The sequence below is a fragment of the Martes martes genome (assembly GCF_963455335.1).
Source record: "Martes martes genome assembly, chromosome: 2".
NCBI lineage: Eukaryota > Metazoa > Chordata > Mammalia > Carnivora > Mustelidae > Martes > Martes martes.
The window spans coordinates 95,563,706-95,589,300 of NC_137889.1; the positions used below are offsets into that span (position 1 = coordinate 95,563,706).

General features: G+C 36.4%; 1 protein-coding gene across 1 annotated transcript in view; it reads left to right on the top strand.

Moving 5' to 3' along the window:
* Positions 1–25,595, top strand: part of SMARCAD1 (SNF2 related chromatin remodeling ATPase with DExD box 1) — a 77,566-nt gene that overhangs the window by 14,147 nt on the left and 37,824 nt on the right. Inside the window, exons 3-6 of the mRNA XM_080796775.1 lie at positions 947–1,124; positions 10,273–10,444; positions 13,809–13,875; positions 19,549–19,652. Coding sequence (XP_080652901.1) covers positions 947–1,124; positions 10,273–10,444; positions 13,809–13,875; positions 19,549–19,652 — 521 coding nt within the window. The remainder of the gene's footprint in view (positions 1–946; positions 1,125–10,272; positions 10,445–13,808; positions 13,876–19,548; positions 19,653–25,595) is intronic.

The window sequence follows — 25,595 nt, forward strand, 5'->3', positions numbered from 1 at the left end:
GCTGGGATAATAATTTTGGAACTCCACTATTGAAGAGAAGAGACCTTGGTAAGATATCTTATTCACCTGTTTTGAATGAGCCAAAATTTTTAGCTTGTGATGACTGCCATAACAAAATACAGTACTGGGTGGCTTAAACACACCTTTATTTTGTTAATGTCTGGAGGCTGGAAACCCAGGATCGATTGTTTCTGAGGACTTCCTCCATAGCTTGCAGATGGCCACCTTCTCACTGTGTCCTCACATGGCCTTCCCTTCATGCGCACATCTTTTGTCTCTCTTCTTATGACATCACTCATACTGGATTAGGACCTCCACCAAAGCAGTCTCCTCTTTGAAGACCTTATCTCTAAATATGTTAAACTCTAAGGTCCTGGGGGTTGAAACTCAAGAATTTTGGAGGTTTATAATTCAGCCCACAACACTCACATTTGTGTAAGAGGTAATGTGTATTGAATATGGGCTATGTTCCAGTGTCTGAACTAAATGCTTAATATATGTCTTCTGATTTTATGTTCACGAGCCCTGTGATTATTACATCTCTATTTTACACGTGAGGACATTGAGGTTTAGAGTGATTATACAGCTTGACTAAGAGACAGGATTGGAGTACAAGTCTTTTGGGCTGTGGTGTCTATGTTCTTTTAGGCCAGAATTGAGTAGTAGGAAATAATAGCACAGAGAGAAAAAGATGACATATAAAGCACAACTTCTCTTTTACAGTTTCTACTAGGGTCTTGAAAGTAGATTAACCTCTAAAGTGGAAGATCATTTAACATCAGCCCTGGTTTGACTATTAATTTTTTCTTTAAAAACTGGTGGGAATTTTTGGTTTTAGAATGGAAACAGTGAGCAAATTAGAGATTTTTAGCACATGATTGTAATTATCGAAAACATTTATTTCCAAGTTGCTGAAAATGCCTTTCTCCTTCTTTTTCTTTTGCAGAAGATTCTAGTGTTCCAGAAACTACAGAAAATGAAAGAAAAGCTAGTATATCATATTTCAAGAATCAAAGAGGAATACAGTATATTGATTTGTCTTCTGATAGTGAAGATATCATTTCCCCAAATTGCTCCAGTACAGTTCAAGAGAAAAAATTCAACAAAGACACGGTGATTATAGTGTAAGCAGTTTAATAGATTTATTCATTATATTTGCCTATGTAAGAGGTTTTTCAAGAAAAAGTTACTTAATTTGAAAAATAGTTTGGTGACTTCTCTCTTTTTTTTCTTTCTTTTCTGCCTTTTTCCTATTGCATCTTGGTTATTTTTTTCCCTAAGTTACAACTGTAGAGAGGTATTGTGTGTGTGCATGTGCGCATTTCTGGATAACACTGATTTTCAATAAAAAGTTAATGAGAACAGATAATTTAATTTTTTAACCCTCCATCAACAGGGAAGTTATTTTAACATGTACTTTTCTTTGATCACCTGTAATTGCTTTATGATGTATTCTTGAGTCTCAGAGTCGAATCATTTTAACATTTTTTAGACACATTCTGTGAAGTAGCATGGAGCTTGTATTATAGGTAGAAAGGCAGTAAACAAATAATGTAGTATGCCAAATAATAAATATTATGACCAAAAGGGAAGGAAAATAATGGATTTCAGGGCCAGGGGTAGGGGGTGTGCTTTCTAAAGAGCACAGTTGGAAAAAAGCTTTATTGAGAAGATGATGCTTAAATAGAGATCTGAAGAGGTAAGAAAGTGTGAATCATATGGATATGAGGGTGTGGGGCAGGAGTGGAGTATTCTGGTCATTGGAAATAGCTTGTTCAGTGACCAGAAATGATTATTATACCTGATGTTTCTAAGGAAAGTAGGGGGCAGATGAAATCAGAGAGGAACACCTAAGGTCACAAGGTAACCAGTGGGGTAGAAGAGGGATTTAATTATAAGCCTATAGGCTATTTGGCTTTTACTGTGAATGAGATAGAAAGCTAATGAATGGAGTGTATTGAGCAGAGGAATAACTTATTTCACTCACATGTTTAAAAGATCTTTGAGACTATAGGGGAGCAGTACTAGAAGCATGGATACTGTTGTAATAACCCAGGCAAGAAATGATGGACCCTTAGACAAGGCTACTACTTGTGGGAACGGTTGGAAGGGGTTAGATTCTGTATATACTTTGAAGGTAGAGACAGAGGTTTTATTGTTGGATTTTGGGTGGGAGAGAAAGGAGTCAAGGATGATCTTAAGATCTTAAGATTGGCCTGAGCAACTGGAGGATGGAGTTACTATTAACTGAGATAAGGAAGACTGTTTGGGGTGTGGTAGGGGACCTCCTTTTGAAGGGAAGATTGGCAATTCAGTCTTGAACATGCTGTGACTAAGAAGACTCTTAGACATCTAGGCGGGCGATGTCAGGTAGGCAATTGTATTTGTGACATTTGAGTTGGGGAGGTCTGGGTAACGTCTAAATTTAGGAATTGTCACAATATAGATTTGATATTTAAAGTCATATGATAAGGTGAAATCACTAAGAGATACTGGTATAGCTGGACAAGAGACGCTCTCCTGGTTGAAGGACTCAGTCCAGGGGAACTTGGGATTTTAGGTACAGGGAGATGAGGAGAAATCTGTGGAAGTTCTAGGAAGGAATAGTTGTTGAGGTAAGAGAGTAGTCAAAAGGTTGTATGCTCAGAAGCTAAGCGAAGAAAATGCTGCAAGAAGGAGCCAAGAGATTGAGAATGTCTGATGATGATAAGATGAGAATTCCTCTTAAAGTGAACTTCTTGTAAGTAAGCCATAGTGAACATGCTTTTCTCCTGAAATTCACTCTGAAATAAAAAATAGTGAAGATCCTGCAGGGTTAAATGTATTGGATTCACATTTACCTGCCAAGAATAAGGTCATTCTCTTAAACTACAAAAGAAGCATTTCAAATTCAGAAATACCAGTAAATGTTGACACAATACAGGTATCAAATGTACAGTACATATTTAAATATTTCCAGTTAATCCTGTTAATGTACTTTATGGTAGTGCCGTTCAGAAATACTCGTTTGTAAATAAGGAAAAATCAGCTCAACTAAGTGATTTTCTTAGTAATATAGTTGTTTTACCTTCTGGTGTAAATTCCTTATCTTGTCATTGATGGACAGCAGTGTGAGTTTAATAACTAGCAGTCAGTCCTTAGACCATATTTTAAGTAATTACTTTATGGTAATTTTTCCTCAGTATCATGTTGGAATTTTTTTTTTTTTGAACAGTGTCATGTGTCTTTAGTCTCATTTAATCTGTGAATGAGATAGAAAGCTAATGAATGGAGTGTATTGAGCAGAGGAATAAATTATTTCACTTACATGTTTAAAAGTTTCTCAGCCTCTTTTTTTTTTTTTAAATATTTTATTTATTTATTTATTTGACAGACAGAAATCACAAGTAGGCAGAGAGGCATGCAGAGAGAGAGGAGGGGAAGCAGACTCACCGCTGAGCAGAGAGCCCCATGCGGGGCTCAATCCCAGGACCCTGCGATCACGACCCGAATCTCAGCCTCTTTTTGTTTCTCATATTATTGGCCTTTGAAGATTAAGGGGCCATTTTTAAAAATTTTTATTAACATATAATGAATTATTAGCTCCAGGGGTACACGCCTGTGAATCGTCAGGCTTACACACTTCATAGCACTCACCATAGCACATACCTTCCCCAGTGTCCATAACCCAACCACCCTCTCTCTACCTCCCTCCTCGCCCCGCCAACCCTCAGTTTGTTTTGTGAGATTAAGAGTCTTATGGTTTGTCTCCATCCCAATCCCATCTCGTTTCATTTTTTCCTTCCCTACCTCCCAATCCCCCTACTTTGCCTCTCAAATTCTAAGAGGCCATTTTTTTAAGTAGGTTTCTCAATTGTACTTAACTGATTTTTTTCATGATTAAATTTGGGTTAAGTGGTAGGAATGGTATATAAATGATTTTGTGTCCTCAGTGTGTCATGTTACAAGGCACACTGATAGCAATTTGTCTCTTTATTGGTGAAGTGAACTTGGATCACTCAGAAACCTGCCCGCTTTCTCCTATAGAGTTACTATTTTATACCCATTTGTAGTGATTAATCTATTGGCAGATACTTTGAGACCAAGTAATGATCTTATTCCTTAGCAGACTTTCACTCAGTAGTTTCAGTATCTATTGATGATTCTTACCTGAATCAGTTACCTAAATGAGGGTTGTGAATTGCTGGTATTTTAACTAGCATTTCAGATCTTATACTTTAATTATTTGGTATTCTAATGTAAAGAAGGGTTTTCTATTTCTCCCCATTTATTTATATAGTATTTGTATAGTATAAGTAAATATCAAAGTGGAATCTTAGATATTTATATTTTCAGTGGGTTGTAATTCATTTACTGTCATTATTCATTTTAGTGCTAAAATTGCTAAATTTTGACAGTTTAGGGCCCTTTTAGTCAGGCTCTGACTTTGAGAGGTTCCTATCATTTTTTGAGCCTTTCCCCTCTGGCAAAAGATGGTCCAGACTTAACACTATTCCTATCATATGCCTGAATGTAGAATTAGCCATTTCTCCAAGAAACACTGGTTCCTTTTATATTTTTTTATTTTTTATTTTTTGCACTGGTTCCTTTTAATAGAGAATGGTATTTGGAAATCTGGGGACTAGGAGTGTTCTTTCTTTGCTGTTGGGCGAGGTAGAGGTTATGTCATTGCCCTTTTCAGCTGTACAGACTAGGAAATATGAGGGGAATGTGTGTGTGTTGTTTTTTTGTGTGTTTTTAAGTCATGAGTTTTTAATGATAACCTTTAATTCTAATCTACCCCTACAGGGCTTTTCCTTGGCTCTTTTTCTTTTTCTTTTTTTTTTTTTTTTTTTTAAGATTTTATTTATTTATTTGACAGAGATCACAAGCAGGCAGAGAGAGAGAGAGAGGAGGAAGCAGGTTCCCCGCCGAGCAGAGAGCCCGATGCGGGGCTCGATTCCAGGACCCTGGGATCATGACCCGAGCCGAAGGCAGAGGCTTTAACCCACTGAGCCACCCAGGCGCCCCCTTGGCTCTTTTCCTATATCTTTTTCTGGCATTGAGAACTCTGGCTTCTTGCAACATTAGTTTCTTAACTTGTTCAGTTATCCAGTATTGATAAAATAGTTTCAGAATTGCTGTGATCATACCATTTGACCATTAAGCATACTAAATAGAGTTCAGAATTTGTTTATAGGTTTGTTTTTTGTTTTTTGTTTTTTTTTCAAATTTTTATTTAATAAACATATAATGTATTTTTATCCCCAGGGGTACAGGTCTGTGAATCGCCAGGTTTACACATTTCACAGCACTCATCATAGCACATACCCTCCCCAATGTCCATTTCCCCACCACCCTCTCCCATCCCCCCTCCCCCCAGCAACCCTCAGTCTGTTTTTTGAGATTGAGTCTTTTATGGTTTGTCTCCCTCCCAATCCCATCTTTTCATTTTTTCTTTTCCTACCTCCCCCCAACCACCCCCCCCGCCTTGCATCTCCACTTCCTCATATCAAAGAGATCATATGATAGTTGTCTTTCTCCGATTGACTTATTTCGCTAAGCATGATACCCTCTAGTTCCATCCACGTCCTCGCAAATGGCAAGATTTCATGTCTTTTGATGGCTGCATAGTATTCCATTGTGTATATATACCACATCTTCTTTATCCATTCATCTGCTGATGGACATCTAGGCTCTTTCCACAGTTTGGCTGTTGTGGACATTGCTGCTATAAACATTCGGGTGCGCGTGCCCCTTCGGAGCACCACGTTTGTATCTTTAGGATATATACCCAGTAGTGCAATTGCTGGGTTATAGGGTAGCTCTATTTTCAGTTTTTTGAGGAACCTCCACACTGTTTTCCAGAGTGGTTGCACCAGCTTACATTCCTACCAGCAGTGAAGGAGGGTTTCCCTCTCTCCGCATCCTCGCCAGCATCTGTCATTTCTTGACTTGTTCATTTTAGCCATTCTGACTGGTGTGAGGTGGTATCATTGTGGTTTTGATTTGTATTTCCCTAATGCCGAGGGATGTGGAGCATTTTTTCATGTGTCTGTTGGCTGTCTTCTTTGCAGAAATGTCTGTTCATGTCCTCTGCCCATTTCTTGACTGGATTATTTGTTCTTTGGGTATTGAGTTTGATAAGCTCTTTATAGATTTTGGATACTAGCCCTTTATCTGATATGTCGTTTGCAAATATCTTCTCCCATTCTGTCAGTTGTCTTTTGGTTTTGTTAACTGTTTCCTTTGCTGTGCAAAAGCTTTTGATCTTGATGAAATCCCAATAGTTCATTTTTGCCCTTGCTTCTGTTGCCTTTGGCGATGTTCCTAGGAAGAAGTTGCTGCAGTTGAGGTCAAAGAGGTTGCTGCCTGCATTCTCCTCAAGGATTTTGATAGATTCCTTTCTCACATTGAGGTCCTTCATCCATTTTGAGTCTATTTTCATGTGTGGTGTAAGGAAATAGTCCAATTTCATTTTTCTGCATGTGGCTGTCCATATAGTTTTGTTTTGTCTTTAGACTGAAGGTATTTGGTCAAAGTATTTGGATTATTTAATGTTTTCTCTGTTAATTTGAGATATAGTTCAGTTCATTAATTTCTGTTTGTATTCCTTTTAAGGTTTCTTCCTTATCCCTCTTTTAAATTTTACTTTGGAATATTTAAAATATTAAGAAGGTTTCAGAAATCAAAACTCTAAATAGAATGTGCTTAGAAAATTATTATGTCTCTCCCTTTTCTTGTGATACCTACTGTCTTTCACCTCAGAACTAACCAGTTTACTTTTTCATCATACTTTTTCTTTCATGTATCTTTTTTCTTCTTTCTTTCTTACTTTTTTCCTTTCCTTTCCCTCCTCTTCCCTTCCCTTCCCCTTCCTTTTTTTTTTAAGAGAGAGAGAGAGTGCACATCCATGTGGGGTAGAGGAGGGACAGAGGTAGAGAAAGAGAATCTTAAGCAGGCTCCATGCTCAGTGCAGAGTATGACTCGAGGCTCAATCTCATGACCCTGAGATTATGACCTGAGCTGAAATCAAGAGTTGGAGTGTTGGACACTTAACTGATTGAGCCACCCAGGTGCCCCTCTTTTTCTTGTTTCTTACACAAAAGATAGCACACCACATAAATGCATATATATGTATATACATATGTATATATACACACATACACATACTCATTTGATCTTTGTTTTACTCACTTAGGTATATATCCTAGAAATAGTATCAGTTTATAGAAACCTATATTCTTTTTCATACTCTGTAGTACTGCACTGTGTGAATGTTCCATGGTTATAATCAATACTCATGAACGGGCCATTTTTGTTATCATTTCTTAATCTTGAGGTTGACAGGGGCAGATAATTCTTTGATGGGCTTCTTTTCTGTGCATTGCAGGATGTTTAGGATGTTTTGCAGAATCTCTGATCCCTACTCACTAGATGCTAGTAGTACCTCCTTAGTCAGAACAAGCAAAAATGTCTCCAGGCATTGCCAGGTATTCTCTTGGGGCAAAATACCCCCCACTTTTGTCAGTAATAGAAACTGGCAATTGATGAAATCTCTTAAGAATTATTAATAGATAAGAAGGAACTGAAGGTAGAATCCTAGGAAACACCAGCAATTCACAAATGTGAACAAGGAAGAAAAGCCTTCTTTAGACATTAAGGACAGGCAGGTGGACAGGTAAAGGAAAATTTGAGGCACTAATGTTGCAAAACTCATGGGGTGAGGATAGGTGTGGGGCCAGATTTTCAGAGATTTGTAGCAGTGTATGGGACTACGGAAGAGTAGATAACCAATGAAAGGTTTTTATTATATTTGACATTTCAGAAGATATTATTGCCTGGGTAAGAACAATTTCACTGAAATGGATGGGGCAAAAGGTAATAAAACATTGAGAGGAGAACTGTACACGAAATGAGCAAGTAGATAATTGATTTTATAAAATTTGTGAAGGAGAGGAGGATTTGCTGATTTCAGTGCTTATTTCCACAGTTCCTAGAGTTCCTGGCACATTGAACTTGTTAATGCAGTCTTGAGCCCATTGTAGGCTTGGAAAGAAGAGCTCAGGGAGAGAGAGGAGACTGGGAAGAGAACATAGTAGATAGTTGAAACAGGGTCCTGTAAGAACCAGAAAGGGCTGGAATCCCTTAGCAGTAAGAGGGGACTTTACCTTCAACAAAAAGGAAGAACTTTATCTGAGACCAGATAAAAGAACACAAAGTAGTCAACTTTTGTTTTTGTAGATTTTTTTCTTTTCTTTTTAAATCTGCAGGCATACAAGAAAACAAGATAATAGACAATGAACATCCATTTATGTACCACCTAGACTTAACATTTGTTAATATTTTTCCTTGTTTGTTTTATTTTTTCATCTATTATTATTATTATTGGCCTGGAGTACTTTAAATTATGGACATTCCAACATTTCTACCCGTAATACTTGGTGATATGTCTTTCTCCTCCCCAGAACCCAGTACCAGTCAATGAACAGTTATCTAATATCATCTAATTCCCCTTTTATGTTCATTTTTTTAAAATAGATTTTATTGATTAGAAAGAGAATGAGCACAATTAGGGGAAGGAACAGAGGGAGAGGGACAGGCAGTCTTGGCCCTGAGTGTGGAGCCTGACGTGGGGCTTGATCCTATGACCCTGAGATCATGACCTGAGCCGAAACCAAGAGTTGGACGTTTAACTGACTAAGCCACCCACATGCTACTGCATTCATGTGTTTTATAGCTGCTTTTTCAAACCAAGATCCAAACAAGAAGCGTCCACTGCATTCACATGTTAAAGCTTCTAACTTCTTTTGATCTTAAAGAGTCCTCTCCTCTCCTTTTTTAAGGATTTTAACTTAGTGAAGAAGTAGAATCTTTTCTTCATGAAAATAGTTTTTTCTTATTGTTTCCTCATGATGGTATTGAATTTATTTCTCTCTCACTTGTATTTACATCCTGCACACTGGACAGTTAATCCAAGCCATGGTAAGACTGGTAGTCAGTATAAGTACTACAGCATGAGGCACATGAGTTTATCCCACCAGATGGTCATGAATCTGATGGTTAGGTTAAGGTGATGGCTAGCAGAGTAAAGAAGCTTTGGAAGTGGTTTTCTAGGGCAAAAATTGTGAGAAGATTCCAACCTGAATGCTTTCATTTTCTCAGTGAACTTGGTGCAAAATCAGGAATGTGACCGGAGTGAAGTGAAGTAATAATTCAGAGTTAAGGAAATGAAGAATGGGTGTAATGGAAAGGAAGATGCATGTAATCACCTTCATATATTGAAGGACATTCCTTCTACAAAAGAAGCGATTTACCTCGTTGTTTTAGAGCATTTTCTCAAAGCAGGGTTCAAGAAGTCAACCTAGCAGTCTGTTAAAATATATATTCCTGGTCCTTGGGGATCTGTCTGCTTTTAAATATTTTGGGGGATTCTCAGGTAAAACTAATGCCCTGACCAGTACAACTGAACTAACATGAGTAGATACATTGAAGTTATTAAAATACAGATTCTGGATATGTTTCCCAAAATAGAATTAGCTGTGTAGCAAAGTCCGCATGGAACGTACTTAATAAAATTCCCACCTTTCTTTCTCTGATCTTTGAAACTTCTGTCCATTTGTTATACTTCTGTTTTCTGATCTCCAGAATGGCTACCATGGTTGAAAACCAAAATTTCAAAATGAGATTTTTGTTTGTTTGGGAGATGATTAAAATTTGGCCCCAAATGTCTTTTATAGGAGTAACATATAAATTGAGATGGCCTGAGATTAAAGTTGTAGGATAAAACCTCATGGAATCAGAACTCTTTGCTGAAGAGTGTTTGTTTCTTGGCAGAGATTCTGGTACTCACTGGAACCATTCTGATTTTAACATTTAGATTCTGATCATCTAGGTAGGCCTTGAAAATTCTTTTATATTTGTATTAGTGTAGGCTTTATAATTTCTGAAGAGCAACCTGACAATGCTCATCTGATATATAGAGTATAGGTGAAAAAGGAAAAGGAGAGAGAAAGTGGGCATGCAGTATACGTTTGTATCTTAAAATAAATGCCAGGTATTTTATTGTTCTTCTCCGCCCCAGCCCAGGTAATGAGTTATTTTCAAAGTATGCTGCCTCTGGGAATGTAGATTTATATATATAACCATATTGAAGTGAAAAAAATTGTCTTAATCTTTGACAAAGATAGATCGTGTTTTTATTGAAAAGAACTATATTACATATGTATATTATTCTAATAAAATAACAGTCATACATAAAATATTGTTTTTTTCCTCTGAAAATATTTTTAGTTCTGAGCCATCTGAAGATGAAGAGTCCCAGGGCCTTCCTACAATGGCAGGTAGAAATACTGATGATATCTCGGAATTGGAAGACCTTTCGGAATTGGAAGACCTTAAAGATGCTAAACTTCAGACCTTGAAGGAACTTTTCCCACAGAGAAGTGACAGTGATTTACTTAAGGTTATACTCTTTTAGTAATTGGTTATTGTAGCTGTAATGATGTTTAAAATTTCCCTTGTATCTAGTACTGTATTTAGGGATAGTCATTTTTCTAAAGATATCTTATGCTTTGAGGTAACTGACTTATTTTACATAATAATACAAGTAAATGCCAGAGATTTACTTGTTGGGAGTCTTAACTTTTTAAATAGGTATGGTTATTCACCTATAAATAATATAATAATATATAATATTTCCCTTAATAGCTCACATAGGTTGTGAAAAATTTTTTTGTGCTTAAATAGTTTGAAAATAGAGACTTTATGGTTTCTCACTAGAAACTCAGAATGACAAAGCATTGCTATTGATATTTAATGCCAAGGGGCCAGGGACTCTAAAAGCCCTGCAGTACTGGGGGTGGTCTTGCATAACAAAGAATTATCCTGTCAATAGCACTCTTGCTGAGAACCATTGATTGAACTATGTAGAAACAAAATAAGTGACTGTATTTGGACTGTAATAGTTATCTTTATAAGAGCACATAAAAATGACCAGTTAAATTTCAGATAGAGAATAAATCTCTGAAGATTACTAATAAATAGGTTATTTCTAGCTCTATCACTTATTAGTTGAATGACTCTAGGAGGATCATTTAATTGCGGGTTTGTTTTTCACCTTTATATCTGTCATGACCACCACCATCTCCAATTTGAACCTTAGGAGGTACCATATCTATATGCGGTAGGCAGGTAACTTTGGAGTGATGGACACTGGCATGTTGTAGAGTATATGTTCTTTCTGAAATGGGTAGCTGCTCCCTAGTGCCAGCAGGATATGGCCATGTCATACCAATGGTAGCCTGTTTTTATTAGGTTTGAATTTCCAAATAAAGTGAAAAGATGGCTATTTACTGTTGATCATTTAAGGTTCCTTACCTACTTGAAGTGTATAATTTAGTGGGTTTTAGTATATTTACAGAGTTGTGCAATTATTCCCATAATCTAATTTTAGAACATTTTAATCTTTCCAAAAAGAAACTTTTTTTTTTAAGATTTTATTTATTTATTTCACAGAGAGAGAGATCACAAGTAGGCAGAGAAGCAGGCAGAGAGAGGGGGAAGCAGGCTCCCTGCTGAGCAGAGAGCCAGACACGGGGCTCGATTCCAGGACCCTGAGATCATGACGCGAGCCGAAGGCAGAGGCTTAAACCACTGAGCCACCCAGTCGCCCCAAGAAACTTTAAAAAAAAAAAAGATGTTATTAATTTTGTTTGTCAGAGAGTGAGACAGTGCATGCACAAGCAGGGGGAGGGGCAGGCAGAGGGAGAAGCAGGCTCCCTGCTGAGCAAGGAGCCATGTGTGGGACTGGATCCCAGGATCCTAGGATCAATCATGACCTGAACCAAAGGCAGAGGCTTAACTGACTGAGCTACCCAGGCATCTCCAGAAAGAAACTTTGTATTCATTAACAGTCATTCTGCATTTCCCTCCTCTTGCTCTAGGCAGCCCCCAGTCTCTGTCTTTATAAATTTATCTATTCACATTTTATATAAATGGTAGTATATAATATGTGGTCTTTTATGATCTGGCTTGTGAATTGGCGTCATTTAGCAAAAGGGTGTCAGGTTCGTCCATGTTAAATCAGTACCTCATTAACTTTTTATGGTTAGCTAATTTTTTAAAGATCTTATTTATTTGTTTGAGAGAGAACATGATAAGGGGAGGGGGAGGCTGAGGGAAAAGCAGACACCCCACTGAAGAGAAGGGCCCAGTCCCAGGACTCTAGGATCATGACCTGAGCCCAAGGCAGACACTTAAGCTTAACCAGCTGAGCCACCCAGGTGCCCCTGTGGTAACTAAAGAAAGAAGTACTATTCAACCCCAACAGCATGTCTGAACTAAAGATGGTCCTGGGCCTGCTCGTTTAAACTCTGTAGAATAAATTGTTATTATTCTCTATTATTTATAACATGAATCTTTTTTCTCCCAAATCATTTTGATACCTTCTTACTGTTAGCTAAGTGAAACTTCAGTGGATCTTGAGTCTGCACCCTACTAGCAGTGTTATTTTCCTCTGGATGTAATTTTTTTCTAGAATAAGAAGACAATAAATGTAGCAACTAATAGCTACAGGGGCTGCTTACAGTGTTGGAAATAGCTTCCAACAGAATAAGCATGATGGAGTATTAAATATTCAGAGGAATAAATCTCAGTTTAAAAATACTTTAGTCTGGGGGCGCCTGGGTGGCTCAGTGGGTTAAAGCCTCTGCCTTCGGCTCAGGTCCTGATCCCAGGGTCCTGGGATTGAGCCCCACATCGGGCTCTCTGCTCAGCGGGGAGCCTGCTTCCTCCTCTCTCTCTCTCTGCCTGCCTCTCTGCCTACTTGTGATCTCTGTCTGTCAAATAAATAAATAAAATCTTAAAAAAAAAAAAAAAACTTTAGTCTGATTGCTAATTGTTCACGTAGTTGAAGGGTATTTTTCTTCTGTAAGAATATTTATATCTAATTTTGTAATTACAGTGGGAAAATAGGATCAATACACAGAATTTGTATGCATGTTTTGTTCGTCAGTATTTGAAATTTAGGGAATTTAGTGTTTCAGTCCAAAGCAGAGCATTTCAGCTGATCCCTATCATTTCAAGAGATTTGAAGGTGACATTTATAAAGTACTCTGCAAAGGCTCTTACGAACCCGTTTAACACCCATATAGAAGAATTCAGGAAGCTGTACAATATAAATTTAGTCCTGGACTTGATAAGAGTATGCTTTGACTATTTTGAAAATGAAGAGGGGCTTACAAGATATTAAAGGATCCAAGATTGGGAAAACTAGTAGAAGAGACCATTCTTACTATAGCAAGGGAAAATTATGGGATGTTTAGCTTCTTTTGAAATGCAGAATGTTATAGATCAGTATAAAAATTATATATTGAAGTTATTATAGAAATAGTATATGAATATGTTCTTGAATAAATTCAGGCAACTCAGAAATAGAGGAAGAATCAAAAAGAGCTTTTTGTCCCACTCATCTTAAGAAGTATTAGATTTAAGAAAATGATTGCAGAATTGTGGTTTATTTTTTCATATTCTAAAAAGAATAGTACAAATGTCTACCAGTGTCCCTCCTCCTTCCTTCTCTGTTTGTCTCTCTCTCTCACACACACTGCCTGGACACATAAACACGTAGGTAGGGAGTTTTTAAGGCTTTAATGCAGAACTTTGTAATTAAAAAATTATAATAACAAAACCTTGAATATACTGTATTTCTCTACATATGGATGATGAGTAAGTCTAGTAACATTTTAAGATGTGCTTACGTTGTGCAGACTTTTGTGAAATAATTCTTAAAGTGTTATTTTTAAAACAATCTCTTCTCATTCTGTTAGTTGATTGAATCAACAAGCACTATGGATGGAGCAATCGCTGCCGCCTTGCTGATGTTTGGTGATGCAGGTAGGCCTGACTTCGTTTCTAGCTATTTGACTATTAGTTTTATAATAATAAATATCTTCACATTTTTAATAGTTGCTCTACAGTTTACTAAGCACCTTCATGAATTCTTACAGGAACCTTATGAGTTATTAATGGCTTCAGTTTTTTTAAATGAAGAAACTGAAGCTTAAGAAGGTTAAGTGACATACCTGAGGTCATACAGCTATTTGGGAACCAAATTTTCTAGATTGATTTTCTTTTTTTTCCCCCTAGGGAGGGGACAGGTTTTCATTGGTAATTTTGCTTGTTTTCTACAGATCAGATCTCGTAACAGTGAAGTTTTGGAAGATATATTTTCTTTCTTAAGTGTCCTTTCTAATTGCATTGTGGTTTTATTTACAGGTCTACAAATCTGAGTCAGTAGGAACATAATGTCTTGTGGAAAGTCCTAGCTGGTAATCAGGATTCCTTCATTTAGTAAATATTTATGCTATATTCCAGGCTTGGGATACAAAAATAAATGCATTTGAAGGACCTTGCAATATAAAAGCTAAAAGTACCTCCAATTTTTTTTTTTTTTTTCTTAGCAAATACTGTCTTGGTCTCCCCCCCCCAACTTGTATATACCAAACAAGTAAAAATAACCTATAATCCCACTACCAAAAAAGCATTTAAGAAATGAAAGCAAACTCACACTCCATTAACCACTCTTAAATTTGTTTTGTATCATTTTCAACTTTTCCTGTGCTCAAACCTGCCATTACACAACACATGCACACATATTTAATTAGGAAATGCAATAATCATACTGGTTTGCATTTAAAAAAAAAAATCACTTGATGACTTACGATGGATAACTCATCAGAACAATCAGATTTATCCAATTTTGAAATACTGCCCATAACATTCCTCTGTAATTACCTATATGGTTCATTTATTAACTATTTCTTTGTTAATTAGCCTTTTTATTTCCATTATTTTGTTATTATAGCACAAAGGTAAATAACCTTATAAGGAGAGCTTTATATTATTATCTCTGCAGGCTAAATTTCAAACTAGGATGCTGAATCAAAGTATATACATATTTAAAAGTTTAATATGTACTTCCATGTTACCTTTTTAAAGGTCATACTGATTTTTTCATCAGCTTTGTGTGAATTGATGCCCATTTCCCTAAGTGGATCTTTTTAGCTTTTTAAAATTTTTTGAAACATTAAAATACATATGGAAAAATAGAAGATAGTGTAGTATGTTCCCATGGGCCTATCATCCCTCTTCAACAAATACCTATCTCACTTGTACCTCCAGCCAAGTAGATTCTAATGGAGTGAGTGCATTCCAAAGATGAAATTGTTTCATCCCTATGAAATACTTTAAATCTTTCATTTCTTCAGTTTGAGTCAGGGAATAGTATTGTGTTGTGTGGGTGCTACCTATACAGAATGTTAAGCTTCTTCCTCTTCTTCCACTTACTAGCTGTGTGACCTTGGGCAGTGTTGCCTAACTCTTCCATGTCTCTGTTTCCTTAGCAGCAAAATAGTGTAATAATAGTATTGAACTCATAGGTTGTTGTGAAGAAGTGATAAAGTTAATATAAATTTCTTACTGTAGTGTGTGGTACATAATAAGTATGCTAACATAGTAATTGTTAGCAGTCATTTGTTCTTACAGGCTATCTGATGATAGAAAATGCTATAGGAGAAGGTTGACTATATTTCCCTCATTACCATAGCCCTAGCAATTATTATAAAAGTTCCTGAAAAATGGTAGACTCATTGAACATTTGTTGAGTTGCAAAATGGTTTGGGAAATTTTACATATATTTTCTTGTTCTTATAATATCTCAGTATTCCATAATCTCTCCAGATTTGTAGAAAAAACTTTATAATAGTGTGTAATTTTTTTTTCTCTTGAGCAACTTATATCACTCAGCTTATATATTAATTTAACAAATCTTTATTGTGCATCTACTACTAGGTGCCAGATGCTATTTTTGGCATTGAGGATACATAAGGAAACAAAATGGACAAAACCTTTGCTTTCATGGAGTTCACAATCCTCAAAAAATTTGAACTTCATCTGAGTTTTTTTCTTCCTTTCATTCTTGCACTGTACACTGATACTATTTCTTATTAAAATAAAGTGTTTTGGGGGCACCTGGGTAGCTCAGTTGATTAAGTGTCAACTCTTGATCTCAGCTCAGTCTTGATCTCAGGGTTGTGAGTTCAAGCCCTCTATTAGGCTCCATGTCAGTATTAATAATGATAATAATAATAATAAATATTTTCAAGTGGAAAGTTATAAGGAAAGAAGAAATCAGGGTTTTCTTGTTTTTAAAGTAGACTTCCATGCTTCATCTTAGAATAAACTAGACCGTCGTATTAATCATCTTCATTTTTAGTACATTACACTTCTGAGGTGATGTATAGAAGAATGACAGCTTTGCCTCACCAACAAAAGATAGCTTTCAATATACAGTATCATTAGGATAAGAAATTATTTTGGACATATTAGGATAGTTTTCCCAAAAAAGACCTTTTAAAGTATCTGTAAGTTATTTTGGAAAATTCTACACATAATGATATTGGATTGGTTTTAGCACAAATTATAATCTCTTATAGATAATATTTCACATATTAAACAATAGGGGTACCTTTTGTGCATTGTTTTCTGAAAGTTTTCTTTTAAGAATACTAGGTTACAAAAACAAAAAATAATGTGTATGTGTCCGAAGTTTTTACCCTGTTTTAAAAAATAATAATATGAATTTATTGATGTTGTCAGGAGTCTCTAGCTATTTCTTCCACTTCTCTGTGTTTGTATAAAAATAAGCAAAGCATTTTTAGGTGATTGTGTCCCTTTTATGTTTCTGCTTTTCATTTATTATAGAGAGATCTTTGCATGTATATCTTTAAAAGTCTACCTGATTTACAACAGTGGAATTTATGTGTATATTCTAATTTGTTTAACATCTTGGGCATTTAGACAGAATTCTTGTATGTATACTTAAGCACACATTTCCATCAGTTCTGTTGAATAAATTCTTAGAAAAGGAATTGTTGGACTAAAAGATGTCTAAAATTCTAAGATGTATTATTTATATTGCCTTCCAAAAAGGGTATAACAGTGCATAATGTTTAAAAGTGCCTTTTGCCTGTGGTCTGCTAGGACTGTCTATTTACTACTCTTTTTTAATGGATGAAAAATTGTTGTATTTTATTTTTTTATTTTACCTGTTTTTAATTACTAAGGAAGGTAAGCATCTTTTCATTTTTTTTCCTGTTAAACTGCCTTTATGTGTTTTTTGGTCTGTTTTCTTTTTACAGTGTCATGTTTTATTTATTTATTTTTTTGGTTAAATACTGAACTTAGATGAAATTTATTTTTATCTGGGGTATGAGGTAAAATTTTAACTTTTTTTTTTTCCTGAAATTGATGGATGCTTCCAATAAAAGATGGAAATTTATGAAACACAATTTGGAAGTTCTATTTAGTATAAAATACTAATTTGTTTTCTTTGGATATATTAAAAAATTCTTTTATTGAAGTATAGCTAACACAGTGTTTCATGAGTTTCAGGTGTACAACAGTGATTCAACAACTATGCCTTATGCTGCACTCATCACACATGAGCACATCTCACAGCACAGGGAATATAGTCAGTGATACTGTAATAGCATTGTATGGTGACAAACGGTAGCTACACTTGAGGTGAGCACAGCGTAACATATAGATACATACAGAGTTTTTAATTAATTGTACATAGAGTAGATTTAGATGTAGGCAGCATTCTGTGCTGTTATGTAACCTTCTCATACTAATTTGCATTTTCTCTCCCATATTTTGCAAATTTTTTGCCTGTAGCCACTTTAAATACAGGTAAATATTTGATGTCATAATATTAACAAAAGGGGAAGATGTTTAAACAGATAATTAAGGTTGAAGAATCCTTTATTGACAAAACAAAGTTCTTGTTCTTTTAGGAAAGAAACATGTCTAGGTCACATGGCATAAATCATCAGATTTGAAGTTTTTTTCAGACTTAGACTATTGACTAACAGTGCTCACTCTACCCCAATAAATATATGAGTAATAATCTCTTTTTAAAGTAGATAATGGGAATTCGTTGCTATCTGCAGAATGCGCATTTGCTTTGTGAAATAAATTAGGAGATACTAACCACACTTACATGAAATTATACTTTAAAACGTTAATAACATTTACTCACTTTGTTACAACTATATTATAAAATTTACAGGCTTTCAACTTAAAAGCTGTCATGTTAATGTTTAGTTTGAATGTTGTACTTCTACAAGTTTTAATTTCTAACAGCATAGTCAGGGTACTGATTTAATTACTACTGCACTCGGGGCGCGTGGGTGGCTCAGTGGGTTAAAGCCTCTGCCTCCGGCTCAGGTCATGATCCCAGAGTCCTGGTATCGAGCCCCACATCGGGCTCTCCGCTCAGCGGGGAGCCTGCTTCCCCTTCTCTCTCTCTGCCTGCCTCTGCCTACTTGTGATTTCTATCTGTTAAATAAATAAATAAAATCTTTAAAAAAAAAAAAAAAAAAAAAATAATTACTACTGCACTCTTGTAAGCTTTAGCAGATGGTTTCATATTAGCACAGCAATATGTCTGAGGAATTTTCTCTCTGGTATATAAGAAATAGATACATGTATTCAAAGTACAAATATGTAATATAGCTTCCCTTTTTTTTTTTTTTTAAGATTTTATTTATTTATTTGACAGACAGAGATCACAAGTAGGCAGAGAGGCAGGCAGAGAGAGAGAGAGGGAGGAAGCAGGCTCCCCGCCGAGCGGAGAGCCCGATGCGGGGCTTGATCCCAGGACCCTGAGATCATGACCCGAGCCAAAGGCAGAGGCTTTAACCCACTGAGCCACCCAGGTGCCCCCCTTTTTTGTTTTTATTTTTCAGTAACCTCTACACCCAACGTGGGGTTGAATTTACAACCCCGAGATTGAGTCATGTGGTCTATCTACTGAGCCAGCTATGTACCCCTGTAATATAGCTTCTTAAGATCATGTAGATTGAGTTTTTCTTTCAGTTATGACAGAGTATGTAAATTTTCTATCACCGTTAGAGCCTGTGTGTTCTACTCTCTTGGTTTTAGGTTTAGAGCATTAATTGCTTGAGCTGTCTGTATTTCACATGCTCCTTATTTGTTTAATGAGAGAGACTGTTAACTACTTTGTAAGTTTATTGTGGAAGGTAAATGAAACAAGAGTTAGTAAAAGCCCTTTGCACAGCCTGGTGTACATAGTAAACAATTACTGTTATCAGTTATGGTATTCAAATAAGCTACACTGATAGGGCTCAACTTTTTTTCACTGCTGAACACTTAGTCACCAGGGAGATACCCTTTCCTTTCAGTATTGCTCTGTAGAATTACCTGTCAGTTTAGTGATATATGTTATTATTAAATAACATGATGGTTTACAAATAACACGATTACATTGATTTCTAAAACTTTTGAAAGACTGGTAAGTGTCTCTGTTTTTCCTTTAATTCAGTTGACATTTACTGAGTATAAGTGATATGTAGAAAAAATAACATTGGGCCTGATGTCAAGAGAACTGTCTGCATAAGTATTCATTATAATAACATTTTTGCCTTCATTTTGCATTAATGCTGGTTATAATAACTGTGCAGACTTTGTTCTTCTCTGTTTTAGAAGGTGGTGGACCCAGGAAAAGAAAATTATCTTCTTCTTCAGAGCCATATGAGGAAGATGAATTTAATGATGATCAGTCTATAAAAAAGAAAAGACTGGATCATGTAAGTTACATTTGAATTGCAATATCAAAATCAGCTGTTAGGCATAGAATATCTTGAATCTGTGGATATTAGACCTAAATGAATCACTCCTTTTTCACAGCCAAATCAGAATGTGTTTGCATTTCATTTATGACTTTTTGCTTTCTTTTTAATTTATCTGGTATTAATTGCTTATCTCTGAGTTATAAAATGAATTATTAAAAATATCCTAGTGGCATGATAAAGTAACTTTGGGAAAATACACTTTTAATATATAGTTGAATACTTAGGAAAAACAGCTGTTATCACCACAAGCACTATTTCCTCCTCAGTGCAGCTATTTATAATCCTTCTAGATGACATCTTTGATATTTAACTGCTTATCTAAAAATAATTACGGTTATGCTTTTATTGGATTACTCTATAGTTTTCCATTAACTTTCACTTTATGCGTGGAACTACTGAGAGGCCTCCCAGTGAAACCAGACATAGTCCTCCCTGCCTGCATTCAAGACAACACATTTTCTTCTTGGTAATCAAAATCAAAATCAGTTATCCCAACTAGTATAGTAACTATTTTTTTTTTTAATCTGTGGTTTGACGGTATAAGAAGCCCAGAGTAGCCAGGTGGCAATCTCTACCCTAACTTAATGAGATATTTGTTATGTCCCTATGTGGAAGCATTTTTTCCTTAAGAACTAATACTGATGGGGAGTAAAAATTCTGTGACTGGGTTTTTTAGGCATAAGGAACAGTTGTAGTATAAGAGACTAGGCCCACATTTTAGTTCACAGATCTCTGTATAATGGCTGTGGGGGAAATAGCATCATATTGATTGCTGATTTAAAGCATTTACTTTCTTTGTACATCCTGTTGAATAGCACATCAGACTTGGGTGTTCTCTTTAAGTTCATTTGCTGAATTTTCACTAAGTGGTACCACTGTTCTATAAGCCTGCTGCTTCTAAGTGTTGAGGAACATGGTTTCACTAGTGGTTCTTTAGTGGTTTCAAACAGTGCTGCAAATTCCTTTGCCCATCAACTGTCACACAAAGCGATGAGTGTAGATGGGAAAGCTGCAAAAGAATTTTCCAGGTATGTTACAGAAGTAAACTAAAGGAAGCAACTGTACATTAAATTAAACTCTCAGTTTTGGTGAAACAGGTATCTGTTACCAGTGCCTGCCTTACAGGTCCCAAATCTGAAAGACAGAAAACAGGAATTAGGGCTTTGAAAGATAGCATTACTGTGATGTTCAGCCCTAGTGCCAGGTAGAAACTTAGAGCTAAAACCATTAGTAGTTTATTACTAGCCAAACTGAGCTGAGCCTTTTAAAAGAAAGTCAGACTTAGAGTTCACTACAGGTATAGGAAAAATGGATGGATTGCTCAAATCTGCATTGATATTTTTCCTTAATTCTTGTCTGTTATAAGAGGATTATTGTAAAAATAAAAACAAATTAAAAAACTTTAATTAAAAACTCTTAAAATGCATCAGCTTGCCTATTTACAAAAACTGAACTCAACCACATTTTTCCCCTTCTTTTTGCTTCAGAAAACCACCTTTCTGAGATAGCCCTGTGTTAAAAGCATTTATGGCTTACTGTTTAAAGTGAGCATTTAAGATGCTAATTGCTGTTACTGAAAAAATGCGGATGTGATTATAGAATTTGGGAATAGATTTAACATCAGAATGGTCATTGCTACCAATGTAAAAGCCTAGAGTAATAAAAGAGTGTTTGCATTATGTGTGGTGGGAAACTCTCCTTGACTTAATTGTGATTATGGAAGATTTTGAATCTCTAGAGAAGTTTTTAAAATTGAGAACAAGCTGTGTTAATTTAGGAAAGCAGGTTGGATTTGAAGAAATAGAAACTGGAGATGTTGAAGAGCTAGGGTCCCACTCTGATGATCTAACCACAGAACTCTTGTAGTAATTTGCTGCTGCTGGCCATGTGGATGCAGAAGGTGATGATAACAATGATGGTGAAGACTAGAAGGCTACACCATGACAGCTAACACATCAAGTTAGCAGGTGTTCTAAGTGTTACTGAAACAGTTGTACTGGTTGGAAAATAGTGGCTTTAATGCTGAATGTAGTATAAGTCATGCATAGATTCAGTTGAATTTAGAATCATACAGACAAGGGCTCTTGGGTGGCTCAGTTAGATAAGCATCCGACTCTTAATTTCAGCTCAGGTCATGATCTCAGGGTTGTGAGTTCAAGGCCCACGTTGGGCTCTGCACTTAGTGCAGAGTCTGCTTAAGATTCTCTGCCTCTCCCTCTGCTCCTTTCTGGCTTGCAACCATGCTCTCTATGTCTCGCTCAAATAAATAAGTTAAAAAAAATATATAGACAGCATTAGTATGAAAGGAGGGGCTAGCAAAGGAGCAGAAATATATATTTGTTTATTTTATAATTTCTTATTTATATTTTCAGCCAGTACAGCAGCGATAACACAAGGACAGTGAGCCATACCATTCCATAGCTGATGTTAACAAATTTGTTCATTTTTAGATAACCCTTCTACTACTTCGCAGTAACTCATAAGCTGCCATCCTTCTAGTGCTAACACTCCCCAAGCAGACTTCAGTTCATATTTTTTATAGTATTTATGTATTTCTTAACCATTTAATTTACGTGAAATTGTGCTACCCTATTTTGAGAATCCTTTCTCTTTTTTTTTAATGTGTCACTGATGGAGTTTTTGAAAGTTGTGCCTCTACTATGGTTTTTCTTAAATACTGTTATAGTTTATTATTTTCATGATTTTGCACAGTGCGGTAATTTTGGAAGTGCATATATCATGTTGTAGCAGAACAGACTATAGTTTTCAGCAGGACACCAGACCTTGCTTCAAAGGCTTATGGGTCTCTGCTGTGATTTTCCTATTAGGGCTTCCTAGAGACACCATATACAGCATCCTTGTTAGCAACAGATTCTTTGAGAACATTGCTTCTGCTTTTTGGTTATGAAGCCCAAGTGGCAGAGCACCTTGTACTGTATCCTGGACCTGCTACAGAGCCTTCTCTTAATGTGGGCACATTTATAACTGTGACAATGTTAAGATTTAGTTTGTAAACAAATTAAGTAGCACCCACCACTTTGCATCTAGTATCGAAGGAGGTGACCAAATGTTGTGCTGCTTTCGTAGAATTAAACGATATGCACCCTTTTTCTTTCCTTTTTTTTTTTTTTTTGGAATGGCATTTGCAACATGCCCAGATTGGATCCCCCATAAAATTTATGAAAGTGGTGGTCCCCAGAAGTTGGGGGGGTGGTTATTTCCCACTCTTTGGCATGCATGTATCTTACTGACATAAGGTGCTGCTTCTTGCCTACCAAGTTCAGTCAGTGTGATGTCTTCAGAGTAGATGATTAAAGTGAATTCTGTGGACTGTGCGAAACTATCAGTCCTAGACTACTACATGAGGAAAGAGCGGGAGAATTACCATAGCCTTAAAGACAGCGAAGGTGTATCTATCGCTGACCCTGCCCAGATGAAAACAAATTGCTTTGACTTGTCTTTTCTAATTGGAATGGAGGCAGTGGGGGAAGAAGCATCTGACAGATTGATAACTGCGTAGTTTTATTGATTTGCTCCAGTAAAAATAACCACATCTGATATAGTAGTTAAAATTGGGGTCATCACCTATTTGTTTATGATAACCTGAAATAATCCCCCAAAACCCATCATCCAGCTTTTGTATAGGCCAAGAAGTCCCCATTATATTGGGATGGGATGGTGATATCAGTTCCTTCAAGAATATGGTATTGCTACTGCTGCTGCTGCATGTACTTCTCCTCTTCCCCTTCCTCCCCCCTCCTCTGTCCCCTCCTCAGTTTTAGGAACTTGGATTTTTTTTTCCCCCTCCAATAATGGTCCTTACTTCATGGGCCAAGGAGCTAATATGGGATTGCTGCCAGTCCTAAATATGTCTGGTCCAGCTCTGCATTCTGGAATAGGAAAAATAACCACAAGATTAATTCATAACCTTACAGCCCACTGAGACAGATCTAGGCCTGAACTCTGTATCTCCTGTCTTCTGAAAAACTCTAGTCTAACCACTGGATTGCATAGGTATTTTAAGTCACCAGGGATTAGCAGAGCTGGCAGAAGTATTAAATCTGAGAGCAGACAGCAAATGAGAGGTATACTATCTACTGAATGTTTAATTAGTGCAATCATATATTTGATTCCCAAAAGATATTTTGCTGCTTTCCAAATGTCAAACTTCTTTTATTAAGGTAAAATTCACATAGCATAAAATTAACCACTTTAGAATGAACATTGCCAGTCTACCACCCCTGTCTAGTTTCAAAATCTTTTTATCATCCCATAATAGCATGCCATCCTGTTTAAATCATTTCTCTCCATTCTCTGCTTCTCCCAGCCCTGGGCAGCCACCAGTCTGCTTTCTGTCTGTGGATGTACCTATTCTGGATATTTCATGTAAATAGAAGTAATACAGTATGTTACCTTTTGTGTCTAGCTTTCACTTAGCATGTTTTTAGAGGTTCATCCACATTGTAGCCAGTATCAGCACTTCTTTTTTTAAGGCTGAATAATATATCATTTTATGTATATGCTACAGTTTGTTTACCCATTCATTTTTTTTTAAAGATTTTATTTATTTATTGGACAGACAGAGATCACAAGTAGGCAGAGAGGCAGGCAGAGAGAGAGGAGGAAGCAGGCTCCCCGCCAAGCAGAGAGCCTGACGCGGGGCTTGATCCCAGGACCCTGGGACCATGACCTGAGCCGAAGGCAGAGGCTTTAACCCACTGAGCCACCCAGGTTCCCTAACCCATTCATTCTTTGATGGACATTTAATATATTTAAAACCAGGAATGTGCTACCTGAATGACTAGGGTTTAGCAAACATTTACATAGTAGAAAAACACCAGTGTATAGTTAGATACCTAAGTTTCTCTTCCTGCCTCAGATAGTTACTATCTATGACCTCCAAAAGGTTTGTTCTTGGAGTTTCAGTGTCTTCAGCTGTTAAGGGGGGGTGGCAGTATGAATTTCTGAGGGCTTTGAAATGCCTTCTTCACATATTAGTGTTTTATTCCCCAGCTCAAAATCCTTCACTTTCTTAATAAAGGCTGACCTCAATTTAACACTCCAGGCCAAATACAGTATTAGCTCTGATACAATTTTTCAGCCTTGCAGCCTACCCATGGTCTCTGTGCTTCAACCCAGATGGGCCATTCACTGTTATAAAAACACATGCAGTTTTCTTCTTCCTACTCCAAACTTCTATAGTATTTTATTTACATCTGTTTTGTGGAACACCATTTTATACCTTTGTGCAGCAGAGGTTTCACTCAATTTAGTATTGCTACTTTGGTAGGGAAAGAAAAATAACGTGTAGTTGTTGAATAAGAAAGGAGGTAGAAAAGAAAACAGGCTGTATTTTTCTATATCTTGATTATATGGCATGTGGTATAGTTCTAAGCAGGGTTAAATAAATGTTTTTTTGATCTAAATGCAAAAATTTTTCTTATGCGTGGACCCAAGAATTTTTTTTAAGATACAGTCATTTATTTTGAGAGGGAGAAAGAGAATCTCAAGCAGACTCCCCACTGAGCCTGTCGCAAAGCATGATCCCGTGACCCTGGGATCGTGACCTGAGCAGTAACCAAAGTTGGGCACTTAACTGACTGAGCCACCCAGATGCCCCTTAAATATGGAATTTTAATCAGTTTCTTTAAATCAAGTGACAAAGAAGAAAGAGATTGTCTAAGTAGCTATAATTATTCCCAAATTAATGTTTTGGTTTCACATAAATTCTTTATCATTGTGTTACTTTTATGTTGTGGCTGAACAATTAATACTTAAGCCATTCTGTAAATCAGCACCAAACAAAAAGTAAACTTTTTTCTCTCAGTATTTGAAATTTGTAGGGAGGTATAGAATTGTGAGCATAGATGAGATATTTGAATCTTTTTTTTTATTTGC